The 19,106-nt window shown below is 43.7% G+C and overlaps 2 protein-coding genes and 1 non-coding gene across 3 annotated transcripts; 1 reads left to right on the forward strand and 2 right to left on the reverse strand.

Annotated features, from left to right (window-relative positions):
- Nucleotides 1-5,263: 5,263 nt before the first annotated feature.
- Nucleotides 5,264-14,015, reverse strand: LOC6599940 (putative metabolite transport protein HI_1104). Its single transcript, XM_026993344.1, has 3 exons — nt 13,572-14,015; nt 5,641-7,001; nt 5,264-5,556 (listed from the first exon to the last, which is right to left on the reverse strand). The coding sequence occupies exons 2-3, from the start codon at nt 6,974-6,976 to the stop codon at nt 5,264-5,266; spliced, it is 1,629 nt and encodes a 542-aa protein (XP_026849145.1). The 5' UTR covers nt 6,977-7,001; nt 13,572-14,015.
- A 2,698-nt stretch (nt 14,016-16,713) lies between these two features.
- Trnaf-gaa lies at nt 16,714-16,786 on the forward strand. The gene has a single exon. It is a non-coding gene; the product is annotated as a tRNA-Phe (tRNA).
- Nucleotides 16,787-17,306: 520 nt separating this feature from the next.
- Nucleotides 17,307-18,888, reverse strand: LOC6599942 (60S ribosomal protein L17). The gene is made up of 2 exons (XM_026993326.1): nt 18,798-18,888; nt 17,307-17,987 (listed from the first exon to the last, which is right to left on the reverse strand). Exons 1-2 carry the CDS (start codon nt 18,876-18,878, stop codon nt 17,508-17,510), a joined length of 561 nt encoding a protein of 186 aa, XP_026849127.1. The 5' UTR covers nt 18,879-18,888; the 3' UTR covers nt 17,307-17,507.
- Between the last annotated feature and the right edge of the window lie 218 nt (nt 18,889-19,106).

Consider the following 19,106-nt stretch of genomic DNA (forward strand, 5'->3'; position numbering starts at 1 on the left):
AAACAGAAGAGAAAACAGAATCGCAGAATCATAGATAATGACCATATCTATCAGATTGCTGAATCTGGATCAGATCAGATCATTTTTATAGCCAAAGGAAACAAATCAATTTGCAGTGGCTACGCAGCGCGTGACGTCACGCTCAGACTGATTTTCTGTCTCCCTCGCACGCACTCTTTGTCGTGTCGTTTAATATTAGCGCCGTCTGCCGGAGGAGAGCCATTCTGACTTAGTATCGGGTATAACTGTAGAGTTGCGGTGTCCGCAGCAACTCACAACGTTCCCCCTCGTTTTATACAACATATGTAGTTCAAAGTATATAGTTTTCTTTATGGATCTAAAAATCCTTTTTTGGAATCGGACTGATCGATCCATATCCATATCATAAAGGTTCCATAGGACCCATTGGTTTTTTGAGATAATCCTACTGAAACTTCTTATATGTATAATTATTAATTATTATACATATTACACATACATTACATGTGCTTTTATGAATAACAAAAATTTTCAAAATCGGACCAATACATCAAATGTAAGTGGTTTGGGTTCAATTTTATGGTTTTTGTTGAAAAATAAGTATTATAGAACAATTCCTTTTGGAATCGGATCTACAAAATCAGATTGGGATGTTTTGAGTCATTTCAAAGACATGAGAACGAACCTTCGCATTCGGAAGTGATCCGAATCTGAGTGAAGGAAGGATTCGTATGGACCGATATAATTAAAGGGGGCTTGAGTATAGCTGTGATATAATAAATACTGCGGATTTATGAAGGCCTCTCATATTTACACGCCAAAAGGCTGGTCGATTTATATACCGATATTTGTATACAAAATTGCCTCAGTTTTGAACCATCACACATCGCAATCTACCGAAGCAATCACTTTGGTTAGTGAGAATAATAGAGATCAGCGAACGTCGTTTTTCTGAGATAGAAACCCGATATGACGGTATTATATGAACTCTTGTCTTAGGACAAATGTATTCAAAATTAATTGAACAATTTGTAACATATAACATATTAATCAGATCAGTGACGCGTGCCGAAACGAAGACATGCCGTAGTACCAAAATATTGATTGTAGATAGACACATTTTTATCTGGTATTTTGTTAGCATCTCAGCGACAGAATTGAATAAGAATTCGTAAAGATCGTTTTTGGTACAAAATGTTCTAGTGTTCATCAGATAATTGTTACCCCTGGTAACACTAGGCTGTTTTTTATACCCGATACTCAAAATGTGTATTGGGGTATATTAGATTTGTGGTAAAAGTGGATGTGTGTAACGTCCAGAAGGAATCGTTTCCGACCCTATAAAGTATATATATTCTTGATCAGCATCAATAGCCGAGTCGATTGAGCCCTGTCTGTCTGTCCGTCCGTCCGTCTGTCCGTCCCCTTCAGCGCCTAATGCTCAAAGACTATAAGAACTAGAGCAACGATGTTTTGGATCCAGACTTCTGTGATATGTCACTGCTACAAAAATATTTCAAAACTTCGCCTTCCACTTCCGCCCCCACAAAGGGCGAAAATCTGTGGCATCCACAATTTTAAAGATACGAGAAAACCAAAAACGCAGAATCGTAGAGAATGACCATATCTTTTAGACTGCAGAATCTGAATTGGATCGTATTATTATTATAGCCAGCATCAAGAAAACAATTTAATTTTTTACTGTTTCGGCTGATTAAGTGTGGGTAGAACATTTTTTATTTCTAACAATTACTCGTCATAATTTTCACAGTGTTAATCCAATGATTTTTATGGATTGAGATGATAAAAGCACTCGAGTTTAGAATAGACAATCTGAAATTTGTATTGCCATCTGTACGATATTTTTATCGCGGTTCAAGCCTATTGAATTCCAATAAGATTTTCCAGGAACGAAAGATCTGCAAGCAATCTGCAGGCAATTACAAAAAAATTTGCCGTTAGAGAAATTTGTATTTCTGCTCATCAGTGATCACACTATTTTAATAATTCAAATTCCAAACGTCCTCTGTGTCAAGTTTTCCAGAAACAAGGCGTCTACAGTCAAACATTATGCAAAAACTATTTTTTATGTGTTTGCTGTTTAGTTGCTTATTTTCTGCTCATCAGTAATTACACTTTTTCCACATTCCAAGTTCCAATTTTAAATTTCCTTTCCGCCAAATTTTCCGCGAGTGGCAACAAAATTTTAGTCAGTTGAGATTTGTGCAGGGCCTTCGATTATCACGAGGTGCCAAATGTGGAGGATGGTGTTGCCCGTCTCCTCGATGCTTATTATTTTTTTCGTAGACATTTTAAGATTTAAATTGTTTACAATGCTCCCATCGTGCATTCTGTCGATCTCTCTAATACGGATATGCAAAAAGCAACGAGTGCTTAACTGACACTCAAATTTCAGTATATTTGTGTAGTTTAGGTGTTGTAGCATAAACAATTAATGCTCACAATTTTTCTATTCCTGGGCCGACGAATTTAATAGCAATTATCAGGTACATACCAATAGCTTTCCTTGGCAGAAACAAATGTTAATTTCCATTGGTGTATACTTGAAGCTCTTCTTCCGTCATTGGGAAAATTTAACTTGCGGGTAATTCTGCTCCATGCCAAAAATCGAGTGTGGCATCACATTTTTAAAGCTTAAAGCAGTGACGCATTTCAGAAATATCAAGATGTTTTGCGCCAAATATATATATATATTTTTTAACATTTTCAGCATTGATTAATTTTTTTCTTCCAGCGGTGGACATCCTACCACATCCACTTTAGGTATGGCGACCTCGCTGCGTCAAACTAAGTTGCTATGGACAGTGCACAGAGCGCTGCCGACTTTTGATTTATAGTCGTCAGTTACTATTCACTATTCAGATTATATATATAATCTTATGATTAACGTTACTTCAACATTTTTTTGCGAAACGAAAATAGTTACGAATCGACTGTCAAATCGCAAAAGTGCGTGCTCCGGTTGCCGCAAATCGTAAGATTCTACCAAATCGCAAATATCACATAAATACCAATTTTTGTGAGCGGGAAATTCCTTTGGTCTGAGTTGTGCAATCTAATAAATAAGATTAATTCTATAATTTTGCCGTTTCGGGTAGCTCGTATCTTCAAAATTGTGTCAATAACCAGATGGACGGACCAACGGACAAATTAATATGTCTATATTGGTATAAACTTCATAGTGCGGAAACGCATTCTGTTAAATACATTTAATTTCCGCTTTCCAATGTTTCAACAAAATAATAAATTATCGGAAGACAATGTGGTACAGATTTTAGAGACTATTAGAGCTTGAGCAACCAAATTTAGTATCCACACTCCAGATAAATCTCACCGTTAGTTTATTTCAAAATTTCCTTTCCGACCCACAAAAAACGAAAAGTCAAAAAGCGCACCGAACGAAAAGCGAAGAAAAACCTAGAAGCGGCCTAACAGTGATCGCAGAGAACCAGCCATCTTTTTTCTTCTCTCTGAACATTTTTTGGTTAGGTTGAAGCATACGAACAGCAAGAAAGAGACCAAACAGTGATCGCAGAGGACAAGCCATCTTTTTTCTTCTCCCTGAACATTTTTTGGAAACATTTTTTGCCCATTGCACTGAGCCACTCTGAATACTCTGACACGAACAAACTAACCAATGCAGAGAGCACTAAAATCTTGGAATTCTTCGCAAAATGAAGGATCTATCGCGCACACATATGTATGTATGAAGAACTCCGACGCAAAAAAAAAACCCAGCACGAGCACATCAAGCGACGACACACAGAAATTTTTCAGTAAATTCCCTCAGAGGAGCACTAAAAGTCGTATTCTCTTTTTGTTTACCATGGGAACTGTAGCAACAAAGACTTACCAGAGTTTTTCTTACTTAATAAAATTTTTCTGAACGAATATTATTTTATATTATTTTCCGATGCTCTCACGTCAAAAGTAGTCAGTCGAATGAAAATTTATTTGTTCGTCGCCAACCAGTTTTTGAGCGACGTCGCACACACATAAACAGTTCACATATTCACATATGTCAACTGTGTGGCAGTCCAACGGACTACGGCGAATTGAATTCACCGCAAATGTCGGCACAGTATCCGATATTTTCACTTCTGTCGATGGGGCTGTTCTTCTGTACTGTATATGTATTCCAACTAAAAATATCGATGTTTGAGAAAAAACATCGATGTGTACACCCTAGAATCGATGTTTCTCCAGCTCTAATTTAAACACTTCAAGACCTCCAAAGCGAAAATTCTGATTTGTATTAATTATTGAATTTTCATATATATTTTTATATATATAATTCTATATTGAGAATTCACAAAGAAACCCCAAAAAAAAAAAAATTATTTTGATATATTCGCAAACTGATCACATTGTGAGGCTAAGTGGTGCTGCATACATACAAACAAGAGCGACTGTACGTGTTTTGAGTTCGTATGTACCTGTCTATGGGTGCAAATAGGTGTAAACAGCCGCAACGGTGAAAATAACAGAATGGGTCGTGAAGGAGAACGTAAGTATATGTACATTCATTGCACATAAATATGGATGTACATAACCTTCAGTACCAGTACCAGTACCAGTACCAGTACCAGTATCAGTACCAGAGGTGGAAGTTGGCAACGCATACGAACTTAACCAGAGAAAACGAAAGAGCCAGTTGTCCCCCTATGAAGTCGCACTAGTGCCAAGTAGGAAAGTACATTGATAGTAAGTATTTTGCACTTGTATGTGCATATAAGTACTTATGTAGATGCATACGTTCAAAGTCGCGTTATTGAAGGGTAAGTATACATACATACATATATACAAACATATGTACGTAGCGATGAGTGCCAAAGGAGACTGCAAGATTTAACAAAACAGATTTTTATTGATAATGTACACTTCATTGTGGCCATCACGTCATACATACACACACAATACATAAGTAAGTACACAAATTCCACGCTCGGCCAGCGCTCGTTCACACATTGGCGCTGGGAAGAGAGTAGTTGCGTTTGTGTGTTCGAGTGTGGGAGACCGAGAGACCGAGAGACCGCTCTCCCGCTTAAGACTAAGTACTTTTAAACGAAATAAAGAATCAATAATAATAGTAATAATAGTTACAAAAAAAAACCACGCGCAATTGATCTTTCACTAACTCTATATGGTGATCCCACTGTAGGACTTATATACATAAGTCCAAAATAGAGATGATCTTCCGCAATTACATCTGCACGTACTTCTATAATGCACTGCACGTACTTCACATATGTAGGTATGTATTCTACAGTCTACTGCTCTCCGCACCGTTCTGGCGCGCCGGAGTCGATTGTGACTTGTCGTAGCCGTTGCCGCTGGACATCTGCAGGTGCTGCGGCAGCTGTGTAGGACGTCCGTTGGCGGAGGGCAGAGTCGCTTCGTCGACGGTGAACACGGAGTTGTCGTGTCCGTGCATGTGGCGGGTGTTGAGCACAGCCTCCGGATGGATCTTCGAGGATGACTCGACCGAGGACTCTTGTCTTGCCGGCTCGGGCTTGCCCTCGAGCAAGAAGCAGGTGATGAAGAAAAGTATGGAGCCTGTAAAGGAAAGGAGTAGGTGTTTAAAAATAAGAGGCACCGTCATCCTCACGGGTAAGATCACGAGTCAAAAAGTCAACTTACTAATGCCATAGAAGCCCGCGTAGAAGATCATGATCGAGCCACGATAGCCGAGCACCTTGGCAACGGGATCCACCAGAATGGGCAGATTACCGCCAATATTGTTCATCACAAACAGGAAGACGCCAATGGTCGAGGATCGGACTCGGAGCGGGACAATTTCGACGACAATGGCAAAAACAATGCCGAACCACATTTCGGCGAAGAAGTAGCTCAGGCCGAGGGTGATCATGGCCCACAATGGGTCGAAGTAGACCGAACCAAAGGCCGGTAATGTGGCAATCAGCTGGCTTACAGCCAGCACAAAGGCGCGTGATCGGATTCCCATCTTGGCGACAATCTTGTCGGAAACAATGCCACCAACAACCACACCCACGCTGCCAATGCCAATGGTGACCCCGAACAGCCACCAGCCTAGATCCACATCGGGGAAGTACGTGTTGTAGTACAGGTCTGCGTTGTAGGCGAAGGTCATCCCTCCACAGTGACGGATGGAGGCGGCTATCATCAGCATGATCATAGCGGGATTCTTGATCACCTGCCACAGGCTGATCGGCTTGCCGCTGGCCGTCTGTCGATCGACCTCGCCAATAGACTTGCGCTCCGGCTCTCGCAGAGTAGTGCCCGTTAGTGCCGCCACGATCACCGCCAGCACTCCGGCACCCAGGTAGCATACACGCCAACCCAGATTCCAGAAGTTCGCTTTGGTGATGTAGCGACCCACGGGGAAGGCAATGCCGTATCCCCCGTAAATGCCCCAGTTGAAGATCGCCATGACCAGAGCGCGCTTGTCCTCGGGAAAGATGTCCGACATGATGCCAGTCGCCAGGGGATTGCAGCCAGACTCCCCGGCGGCCATCACCATACGCAGCAGCACCAGTTGCCAGTACTCCTTAACGATGCCCTGAAGGATTATCGCGATGCCGAAGATCACCGTGCAGGCGGTCAGCATTTTGACGCGATTGTACTTGTCGGCCGCAAAGCCCATGAAGACACCCGCTATGGTGAAGATCAGAATGAAGGTGGGTCCGGCAAGGATCTGGTAATCGATGCCTAGACCATTGTAGTTCCACTCGCAGTACCCAGTGCCGTTGAAGTCGAGGTCGTGGCAGCTGCTCTCGTTGCCCACCGCAGAACACTGCATTGGCAACTCGTGGCGGTTGAAGAGGGAACTGTTCTGTTGACAGGCATGATCGCCGTAGTCCAGCTCTATGGCCGTCTGCTTGGAGGTCACTCCGATGAGATAGTGGCCCAACTCGCCCAGGATATAGCCAACGGTGAGTATGCCCAGCACGTACGAGTTGTAAAAACCGCTTAGTTTCTCCAGAATGGGTATCATCTTCAGGCCGTTGTATGGAATATACCTGCAAGAGGAAAAGACAGGAAGATAATGTCGATCAGTTGCAGTTCTAAAATGTATTGCATTACTCAGTGTGTATTGTAAGCCCATAGACATGACTATTTTAAAGAGTTTGAGGTATTGCATCAAACCGACCACAGACATGGATTTCTGACTTACAACAATGTAAACATAAACACATTCGTCTATCAAATTAAAGTGGCTGTCTGCCTCGACAGAATACAGTATTCATCGTTTTCAATCAAAGAAGATTGGCGAACGGAGACAGAAAATTACCATCAAGTGTCTCTGCATAATGACAAATATTCTGCGAGATCTTAATTAATTGCGACAGGTCACCTCTGTCTTCGATGCAGTACCCCAGCGTCGTGACTGGAATTTTGAAAGGTGTTTTGTGGCTCAATTCAGCGCCATCTCTCGCACTGGAACGAAATTGAAGGCAAGTGCGCATGTCCAGTTGCTCCATTGGAAAATTACTGCTAATTTGTGTACCTCTCAGACCTGATCTTTGTGTGGGGGGACATGATGTAAGCCCTGTCGGAAACTGGTAATCTTTTCGGATCTATCGATTCTGCCACCTGTAGACCACGTCCAGTCAGCAAGCAAAAGTGCCTTCAACAATTTGGCGTCATATTTTTTCTTGGTTGTTTCTTCTCATTCTGGCAGGCAGCAAATTAAGTTTTGGCAAACCTCCATTAACCAACCTCCACAACAATCATTGTATAGTGCCGATCTAAAGCTTTGAGAGTTTGGAGCTGTAGCTTGACTTTTGACAGCCACGGCAACATGCGTATACAAATTCCTTTAATCAATCAAGTTAATTTATTTTCGCTGTTTCTGTCTTTCTTCTTTGTGTCTTACAATTGCCAACCAGCGAACAGTCAGAGCCAGGGTCAGTCCCCAGTCCCAAGAATGGCTTTTATCGCTCAGAACATTAGTGCGAGCTCCAGCGAACGAACCCCAGTGCCCATGGTAATAGTATCCAACGGATATGCGGCCAAACAAAAGTCGCAAGAATGCGGATGTCTTGGCCAGGCCTGGGCTCTGGTCGCTTGGCCGGGCTATTGCATAGCTCATAGCTCGCTCTATTCACCATTTAAGCAGTGACTGACTGGTCTGCGCATTGTTTGATTGTTTTGGGGTGAAGAAGGGGGAGGATCGATTCATGCTCAAAATGCTTACAATGATGTGCCTTTGTGTCTTCATTTCCGAGTTCCCACTCGGCGTTCGGCTCGTTCTGGTTTCGACGGTTATTTTGGCTTGAGCAGCCGAGTGCAATTTTCATAATAATAGATATTAGCGAATGCTCCAATGGGTAAAGCTCCCCTGACCTTGTTTGTCATATGGGTAGGCTTGGCGTTGGCTCGATCCAAAGTGACATTTATCGAGCCATAAATAACGCAGATCTGGTATCGAGAGTTCTCATTCAGATTCGATTTTGGCTGGTACTTTGATTGTTGTCGGCTTAGCCAAATTCCGAGACTTGGCCTTGACATTGGGCTTTTGTCAACATACAGACGCTGAATAGTGTGTGTGTGTGAATGCGTCAACATATTATCTATATGATGGGGTTGGGACACACACTCCATGCCCCTCCAAGCCATTCTGTGGAAAAGCCTTGGCCCTGGATTGCATCCAAACCGTCAGTGCGTGCGTGTAAATCTTGGTTTCTACGAGCACATACATACTTATACATATTTCTAGTTCAAAGTCAAGGCGGCATACGCACCGAGACCAGACCAGACCAAAACCGGACATCAGACATCGGACATCGGACCACAGACGTGACTTCGGTTTGCTTTGCTTCGGTTCTTTCGCTTTCTTCGGCAAGGTCAGCGGTGTTGCGTTTCGTGTATCGAGTACACCCCTGTGTGGGTGTTCGAAATCGAATATTGCATTCGGCTTGCAATTGAAGTGGAATTGTTTGAAGCGTTAAACTGAAACTAAAGTGCATTTAATTAATGCCTCAGCCGCTACGCTACCCGCTCAGTGCCAACTATTGATGCATTTTCAAATGGGTTTTACTGTACTTTGGAGGGCACTGCTGCGAGTGGAAAGCCGCGAGCGCAACTGACCTCACGCCCCACCTCATGCCACACGCAATGCCAAATTAGCCTCTCTGTTTGGGAGAATGTTGCAACGCTGATATGACAGCATCGACCCCTGTTCGCTTATGTTCGTGACAAGATTAGACCAAGAACAGGCCGCGACTGCAACCGCGACGGGAGACTGCGGTCAGGCTTGGCTGCTTGCACTCGACTCTCGAGTCGAGTCGAAAACTGGACACGGACGTGACTAATGTGTGAATATCTGATAGTCAAGCGCTCTTAAAAACATAGCTACGTGGATGTGGGCGTGCCATGGGGGCCACAGCCATTCGTTATCTAAGAGAAATCTTTGGGTCGGGAATGAAATGGTCTAAATGGTCTAAAAGGTAACTACTACAAGTACTTATATTCTCATTTGCTACCGGTGAACTTTCCAGCCCAGCTTCAGCTTTAGGTCTAGATTTTAATAGGCCTCTTAAATCGGCTATGAAAAGCACTTTGAACAGATGACAAGACAAATGGCTGGCACTCAAGCATGCCCATTCCATTACTTACACACAATACTACTCGGTACAATTGTATTAACTTGTCTAAAAATGCGGTTTAACAGCGCTTGCACTTGCACCCGCACTATCCCCGGTGTCGTGTCGGCTGTAACCGCTGTCAAGGTTAACTTGGCTTTTATGAATGTCTTATAGACAGCGAGAGAGAGGGAGGGGCGACGGCAGGCAGAAGCACTAGCGCTGGCCAGATGGTGGCTTGGCATGCAGCTAGATTCTTTGACACTATTCATAATGAACTGTGAATAAATAATCTTAATTAAATGCCCAGACCAGACCGGGTCTGGACCAGGCAGGTGTCTCTATTCTTGATTCTCCTCCCATTTGCAATTAGCAGCCACTTAGCCACCGCTGTAGGCAAATATCTTTAGGGCCAATTAGGCTTGCGTGCCGCTGCAGCAGCAACAACAACAGCTGCCACTCGTTGCTGACCCTGGCACTTGTGGCACTCTTAAGATCGTTAAACACTATGAATCGCTACGCCACTTGTATTCCGATTACGTTACGGATTTTGATTTATGCATAACAAAGTTAAGCGGCCAATTGGGCTTCCAGATGGATGAAGATGAAGCCATCAGGTCGCTAAGTGCCGACCATGTCACATGGTTTGTCTGCCCCCCTCCCCCTGACAAACCATTATGGCCAAAGTGTTAACCACGGCTGACGCCGCCGTACCAAACATGTGCCGGATATTTGTGTATATGTAGATCAAGCTTGCACAAGACGAGAGCTACAGACACTTAAAGACGACTTGAACAATGAGAGATGGTCAACAAAATCAAACACGAGAGATCAATCATGCACGTCATTGGGGGAAAGTAATCGCTGGGAAAAAACCATACCTACCCCAACACCCTTTAATATCTTAATTAATAATATCTCAATGGTACAGGCCACCGGACGGATCGAAGATTAAGGATAGCAACGATTCTAATTAGAAGGTCGATGCCGAATGGACTGAGTATAGGATTTCATGCGTCATAAATGCACATTTTACAATTATGTACCTCTAGCTCAGTGTCGTTTTTACTTTTCACGGAATTGAGGAAGTTTGGTCAAACGGCTACATCTTAGCCATTTATCCACAGATTTCATAAACGACACCTTAAACGATGCCTTATTAATACAATTGTACAAATAAAAAAACAAATTAAAAAAGAATAAAATATAAAACCACAAGAACTAAGTTTTATTCGGTTTTTTTATGAGTTTTTAAGGTATTGCATCATGGTGTTATTTATATGAAGAATCAGAATAGTTTCGGGGAGTAGATCAGACAAGAACCACTTGTGTTTTTTTTTTTTAAGACCAAAGATTAAATAAAGGCATGCATATGAATCGGTGCTTTGATTCAGCTCATCCAGGTGTCTCGCCCAACCAGATCTGAATGAATTACAAAACGCTGCAGCTGAAGCAGCGTCAGGGGATATCCCGTATGCAAATATAAGATTGCGGTGCCCACGTAGTGCCCGGCAACAGTTGCCCCACTAAGGGTATTGCTGTGTTGCTGTATTGCTGTATTGGAACTACTAATCCGGCATTTGCATAAATCAATACACTCGTCTTGGCTAGAACCGGGTGGACAGAATAGACCGGCTGACCATAGAAACAAACGCCATTCAGAGTGCAGTGGCAGCAACAACAAACGCTAATCATCGTCTTGGCAAATATATTATTGTGTCTCGGACATTCTGCTTTGCTTTTGTGTTCAGCACAGCTTTCGAGTGGGTTCTGAAAAACGACCGGGTGCCGGACGACGGACTGTATAACCCGAATTACGGGTAATTACGTTGTCGCTGAGCAAATTGAGCAGAGCAGACGAGACGAATGGGGAGATCCGAATATAAAGATACAAATACCAGATGCAAGGATGCGATCTCATTATTAAACACCTCATACTGACTCAGCGAGTAAATAATCATTTATATTTAATTGCTGGATAGAGTTCAGAGCTGGAGTGCTTGGCACAGATCACAGAAGCCCTAGCCATAGATTGGGCATGAAATTACTCATAAATATACATACGAGTATGCAGTATGCCAAATGGATATGGCTATAGCGATGTATATCCGCCTTAAATCTTGGCCGTTAATTGGTTTTGTGGCATAATTAGAGTGGTCCAGCAATTAGACGTATCTCGAACTTGCTGTATTATCAATTAAAAGTATTTCTAATAGTCAGCGACACCTGGCCAACCTTTCTAATTGCTCAACTATGGCTTGGGCTTGAGCTCGGGGTCTGATCGAACATCATTGAGATGAGATGACATTCCGTGGACCACAATGGACAACCTATATAAATATAAATGGACCTGCAGCTGCCGTTGCAGCTGATCCTCGGCAGAAGTCTAGTCTTCGATTAGAGCCGGTGACAGGCAGATGCAAAAATAGCTTTGTCTGGCTGAACTTCTTATTAGACGGGTTTTGGATGATTTGATTTCCCCATCGGGAGAGAGATCGGTGTATGGCCTTCGCTTTGATTATTGAAATTAGAAAACACTCGCGGATAAATTATAGAAAAGGGAATGTTAATCAAAACCAGACACAGACAAACTTATGCAACTGCCTGTGCCCGTTCATTAGCAATTTGAACTTCTCCATTAAATATGTGTATATTGTATTTCTATATTTTAGCATTCCACGCGGATTGTGATCTTCGTGACTGCCCCCACAACAATATGACCTGCCCCACCCCTTGCTTGGCGAGGGGGCATCAAAAGACGCCCACCTGCAAATTATGAGGGACTTTGGGATCTCGCTTGATGTGGGAACACGATTCAGATTCGTTGTCGCTGTCGTTCGACTAAATTGAAATTGAAACTCAAATTAAATGATTGCCAGATTCTTAGCTCAATAAATTCCTATTTAAATTGTGCCTTCAACGTTTTGAGATAATGCCAAATTTATACAACACGTTTGAAGAACAAATTGCTCCATCGAAGCGATCGGAAGATTCATTAGCGGCGAACATCTTCGAGGGGGGTTTCACGTCTCTTCTCGTCTCATTCTATGTCTGATCGATTTCGGTTTCTGATTTTTTGTTTTATTTGCTTCGATACCCGAATTGCCGTTTGGCGGCTTTCCTTCCTGTTCGATTGCTTTGTAACGCTCTGATAAGATAGTCAAAACTTCAGAACTCATTACGGTTGGTGGGGCATGGGCGTGGGCGTGGGCGTGTCACTCAGAGGAGGCATCTCTTCCCGTTGCCATTGCTCATTAGTGATTTGTTGACAGAGCAACCGAGCTGCGTCAATATTGAATACACAACTCAAATACAAACTTTTAATGGTTTAAGTTGTAGTGGAAGTGACTTGAGGTTGCCCTGGGGACTGTGGGGTTCCAAGCTATTCACATATCTCTCGTACCCGCACTCGTACTCGCACTCGAATAGTATGCGTATGTATGTGCATAGTATGTAAATACGTCTCGCATAACCAGAAGTCAATTATTGGTTTTTTATTATTAACGAGGGGTGGAATCTGGACAGACGCCTAATCATTGTTTGCATTTAAGACTCGGCGATCGTTGGTGGTCGCTCGGCCGAATGGTCGGTCGTTGTTGAGCATGCGGTGACAAATTCAGTCAATGCTGAAAAGACTTTAGCACTTCAATAGCCATATACTTTGCAAGCAGTTTGAATGTACTTCCTTTAGCTCAACTATTGTCACCAGGAAATCAAGAAAGCAGCGTGTCTCGACAAAAACGTTCCGAACTTTAAAGTTTTGACACTTGCATTTATGGAATCTCCCCAAAAACAGGGTACACAATCCTTTTATGGATATTACTAACATGGATCTGATCTCTGATCCTTTCACATAATCCTCTAAGCTCTTTGATCTCCAAAGAGACCTTTCGCACTCTCTGTTTCATACATATATTTTTCAGCTTTTTCTTGCTGCGATGCCACGCTAATAACCAAATAGAAGGATCGATCATCACACAAGTTTTCGAATACAATAACACTTACACTTGGATAAAGATAAGGCTGCTCTTCCTCTTGTTCTGCGATCAATTTGACACTGACACACAAAAAATACTATTCTGTGGAACTCGTGCACCACTCGATGGATTTAAATTAATTGCGAACAAACATGCGCGACAGCTAGCAATTGAACGGCAACAGAACGCAGGGCGTCTAATAAGTATTCCAATATCTTTCGATTTCACAGTTCTTTCAATTAGCCAAATGTAAGATAACGCGGCAGAAAAAACACACACGATGCGATGTGCGATGTGCACATGCACAGCCACCCACAGCAAAGAAAAATATATGTAAATATTGTACACTTTTCCCTGTGTGGTCGTGATCCCGAGCGAGAAGAACTGTACGGAGTAGTGCTGCAGATCGCTCGGAACGGGATCGTATTCGCTTTGTAAATTCTTTTTGGGCACGTCCAATGGGCTGCGTTTTGCAAACACAACTAAAACACGGCTCAGTTTCGCGTGGTTTAAAAAGGAAAACCCACCGCCCGAACGCCGAACACAAAAGTCAGGCCCGAAGAAGCCAAACGATCGCTTTGCGATCAAGCAGTAGAGCCGTCAGAGACGCAGTCGCAGCAGCAGCCGAGAGAGCACGCAGCCGCCTCGTGCGGGCGCCGCTCTTTCTCAATCTCATTGTTATTTCTGCTTAGAGAATCCGAGAATCGAATGCTGCGGTAACCTTTCTCCGTCCGCGCCTTGTGGCCTGGCCAAAAATAGGATCTCGATCGGCCAGATCGAACAAAGGACTAATTAATACTCAAAAAATCGGGGGGAATATTTTCGGGCCGTGCCTCCTTTTTCAGGTATGCGCTTGCTCATGGCGGCGCATTTGAACTGCTTTCTTTGGCTGCATCATGCAGGTTCCTGATGCAGCTGACACTGCTTGTCATCAGTCGATCCGAGCAGTGTCAAAAATGAGCGGCTGCCATCATCCACGGCCCAAGGAAGCAGTTAGTGATCGTAGCACCAAAAGACTCAAAATCATCGATTTTTGTATTGTCTTTTCTCTCTAAATTGTGGTAAACAAGCGAATCATCCGCGAGAGCGAAAACCAGTTGGCAGTGAAAACCAGTTGGAAAATCCACGCATAATCTCAACCCGAGACTAGTGGGCTTCCCCCTCTACCTCTACCTCTTGTCGCTCTTCGCTCTCCCAAGATCTCATCATGTTGGGTATGGATGATGACGATGATGACGGTGACGGCCACAGTGATGGGGATGTGGATGTGGATGATGAGTGGTGTTTGTCTGTGCCTTGTTCTGCTTGATCCCAGGCGAACCGAACCAAAAATCAACTGCTCGGACGGATGCTTTCGCAGAATTCATAAAAATCAAGAGGCTTGGGCGAATTTGAGGGCCGAAGCTTTTAATACACTTGCCTAGTTTTATATCTCTGATATAATTAATTATTTAGCTTCGTTGGCAGATCTTTCCCATGGCAAGAGCATACATAATATGTTTGTTGGAAGATATCTAGGGATGGATAAATCCCGGAGATGTAAGCTCAGAAAGAACTAAATATGTGTGTGGACATGTTCATACACTTGATAGACTTTGGACTACCTTTTGAGAGGGTATCACAAGATGCAAAATCAAGTTTCCAGTCCAAGTCTGGGAGGTTCTAAGCCTGCAATTGGACGGGGATTTTTTTGTTGTTTTTGTCCGATCTCTGCAGTTGCCACTATTATTATCAAAGAAAGTCATGCAGCCAGTCATGTGCGTGTCGTAAATCGGTGCACGCTGATAGAAGGGTGGAGGAGGCACCCCGTTTCCAGCTGACTCACGGGTCGCAGCTTCCCCTCGCAACCAGTTTCAGTGGTGGTTTTTTTTCGCCGCTCAGAAGTTGTTGTTTCTGTCCGCCGCAGGTGTTGGTCTTTGGGTATTTTTTGTTTTTTCCTGCATTTTTTGCTGCTGCTAATTTGCCGAGATGTGGTCTTGGACACCGGCGCGCGTGTGACGTCAGTGGAGAACTGGCCAGCGCTATGTGGTATTGGAGCTACTATGGGGAGTGTCAAGTACGAGCTTAGCTGTTGTGGGTGGGTGGGTGCTTGGGCGTCGGTGTTTTGTATCGTTTGTGTTTGCTTTTGTTTTTTCTTGGATATTCTTTTCAGTTCTTTTCGGTCTTGCTTGAACGCCCGCGTGCTGAGAGTCGCTGCTTTCAAGGCAGCATTCGGTTGGTAGCTCCAGTTAAGTGTTTTTTGTTTTGTTTTTTTGTTAGAACCGGATCCTTGACTGATGTGGACTCTAAGACAGCGACAGCGACAGCGACGACGACGGTGACACGAGCACGTGTGCAGTTTTGTGGAATGCCCCACCAGCGCCTGCGGAGGAAGAGCAGTTCCCCGACACTTGACCTCCAGGGATGCGCTTGCGCATGCGCCGCCTGGTGCCGTTTGGGTATCTTCCGTTGGAGATCGGTTAGCCGGGCATGCACGGAAAATAAAAACACCTGCAATTATGCATGAATCATGAATAAATTTAATGGACCCGCACAAACAAAGAGTGCTCTAAAAATACATACATGATACGATATACTCGTATTGAAATCACGAAGTTACAACAATAAATTTTTCATTTCTTTTCTTGTTGCTGGCAGCCAAAGAACTCGGTTTTTCGCAACATGGCGAAGTGAAGGAGTTGGTCGGCTGATGTATCCACGACCGGTTTTTGTGGTCAAGGAACCGAATCGGCAAGGTCCAGTACTCAGTACCGCCCCTTCACGGCGTTCCTTCCATTATTTTTTTTTGGTTATTTTTTTTTGGCCAACCGAGTTTTACCTTGGTCGATTAGCACCAGAAATTTTACGGTCATGTCCAGAACGAACACGCTAATAAATGACTAACAGAAAAGGGACAATGCGGTTAGTGTCCAGTGAACTGAATGTCTTTAATCTCAACTCCGCTTAATTAAAATCCATTGAACCCAGGCGATCAAAACCGCAATCCACTGAGATGCCTCCACTAATGGCCTTGGAGAGAGGAGTGCTTCCTAGAAAAAGAAAATTCAATCCAAAATTTATAAATAAACAATAGCTTAAGACCCCATATAGTTATTGTATCTGATTTTGGGAATGCATATCAAATCCCAATACCTCCCCAAGGTTCCCTTTGGTCCGCATTCTCTGTATGTGCCGAAATAGCTCAGTTGGGAGAGCGTTAGACTGAAGATCTAAAGGTCCCCGGTTCAATCCCGGGTTTCGGCATTCAAAACACTTTTTTGGTTCGCTTTCATACAGCAGCTCAATATTCATCTTGCTTTCCTAGACCATCATTTACGTAAGTCGCGCATATATGAGGTTTTGCTGTTAACTAAATGATTTTCAAGTTTTTGGTTCAAGCCCGCAAAGAGCTTTTATAAGCTTTCTTTGGTGGCGCCATCTCCAAAACAGTGCTGCCAGACTGTACGAAATCGAAGCGTCACGCAGAGCTGATATCACTGCATCAAATTCAAATTTCAAGACATGTGGTCCATTTATTGAAGAGAAATAAATTTCGTACTGTCGTATTTCCACTAGATATCAAGCACAATCAGTAGCCATCTCCTCAAACCTTTAGGAGCAGCAAAATTCTTAACCTTAGCAGAAAAGATAAACGCTAAGCAGTCATCTGAGGATCCCCTACATCTCGAGTCCAAGTCATGTAGTACAAAAATGTTTACTTTATTGCGTTAGCACGCTCTCCTAGCCTAGAACAAATAAAGTGTTGAGGTAAAAGCCAAACGCATCACATTTCAAAGTTAGCAAGTCAACCGCTTGCCTTGTATTATCTATCATCCTTAACGCACCGGCGGCCACATCCTCAACAACATTAATATACACACACGGTCGCACATTTAACTTTCATTAAGTTATATTAATAAAAAAAAAAGGATGAAATTGTTTTCAATTGTTGACACCGGCTTGGGCGGCTAGCCCAGAACACATTTTATTCAGAACGCAACATCTTCTCCTTCTGGCGCTGCAGCTTCTTCTTGGAGAGCTTCTTCTTAGCGGGCTCATCATCGACGGCCTTTGAGACGACCTCCTCCTTCTCGGTAAGAATGACCTCAACGTGGCACGGCGATGACATGTAGGGATTGATGCGACCATGGGCACGGTATGTGCGGCGACGCAGGCACTGGGCGCGGTTCACCTGGATGTGGTGGACAACCATGCGATCGGCATCGAGTCCCTTGCAGTCAGCATTGGCCTCAGCGTTGCGCAGCAACTGCAGCAGGAATTCCGCCGACTTCTTGGGCCAGCGACCCTGTGTGGTCTTCCACTGCTTGGCCTGGGCGCAACGTCCAACGCCGCCATTGAAGCGACGGAAGGGCACACACTCCTTCTGGTCGATCACAGCCTTCAGGAAACGCTGGGCACGACGAAGGGGCATGCGCTTGATGGCCTGAGCAGTCTCATGTGTATTCTGTGGACAAAAATTGCGGCATTAGTAATATTAAAAACACTTTAAAGGCTAAAGGCTAGCATTGAGTCACATTCTTCCAGCCAAGTGAAGATTTGTGCCAGAGTTCAGGTAGAGACGCGAGCATTGAGAGCCAGCACGCCGCTGTTTTAGCAATGGTTGGATTTTACTTTGGGCACAACTATTTTGATGGTCGCATGTGAGGCAACCACTGTATGTAGTTGTTGTGCCCGCCAGGGGAGTAACAGAATTCGTGTCAGAATAACAGGCTAAAGGTCATATCCTTCCGAAAAGATGGGAGCAGAGTAACAAAAGAGCTCCACAGAAGACAAGGCCCCAGGTGCTGCTCATTCACATTCTTTCAGTCAAGTGAGGATTTGTGCCAGAGTTCAGGTAGAGACGCGAGCATTGAGAGCCAGCACGCCGCTGTTTTAGCAATGGTTGGATTTCACTTTGGGCACAACTATTTTGATGGTAGCATGTGAGGCAACCACTGTATGTAGTCGTTGTGCCCGCCAGGGAAGTAACATAAGAGGATTTAGACTCATTTACAGGCCTAACAGTCAGTAAATAGTCGTCAGCGTACTGAGGATTTCTAGAGATGTAGACAAGGTTTTAGAAGAGCGCGTCATGGATGGAGACTGCACTCAGCTGATGAACTTGTCCAGCAGATTACTCTAGCAACAATGCAAAAGCGAGATGCTGCTGGCGGGCAGGCATTCACTGATTTTAGTTGCATATATACATAACCACACTTCCGTTTCTCAACAATAACAACAACTAGGCAAGAGCGGCGTCTAGGGGCATGCTCACCTTGAAATGCACACGTAGATTGGGTCCGCGCGCCTTGCACGACTTGGTGACGTTGTCTGACTCACGGGAGTAGCGGCCCATTGTTCAATATCTGCAATATATAGCAAATACCAACATTAGTTAAGACACAAACACTTCAACCAACAAAAAAATTTGTAATGCACAGAACAAAAATAAAACAAGTTTCGCCAGCGAATTTTCGGCCAATGCAATTGAGTATTATGTGAAATTGTATCCGCAATGAGTAGCGCCATTCATTCGCTTGCCAATTCTGCGCCTTTTACAAAACAAACTATTTACATGCCGGCG

This window comes from Drosophila persimilis, unplaced genomic scaffold (genome assembly GCF_003286085.1).
Source record: "Drosophila persimilis strain 14011-0111.01,24,50 unplaced genomic scaffold, DperRS2 tig00000829-arrow-arrow-pilon, whole genome shotgun sequence".
NCBI classification, from domain to species: domain Eukaryota; kingdom Metazoa; phylum Arthropoda; class Insecta; order Diptera; family Drosophilidae; genus Drosophila; species Drosophila persimilis.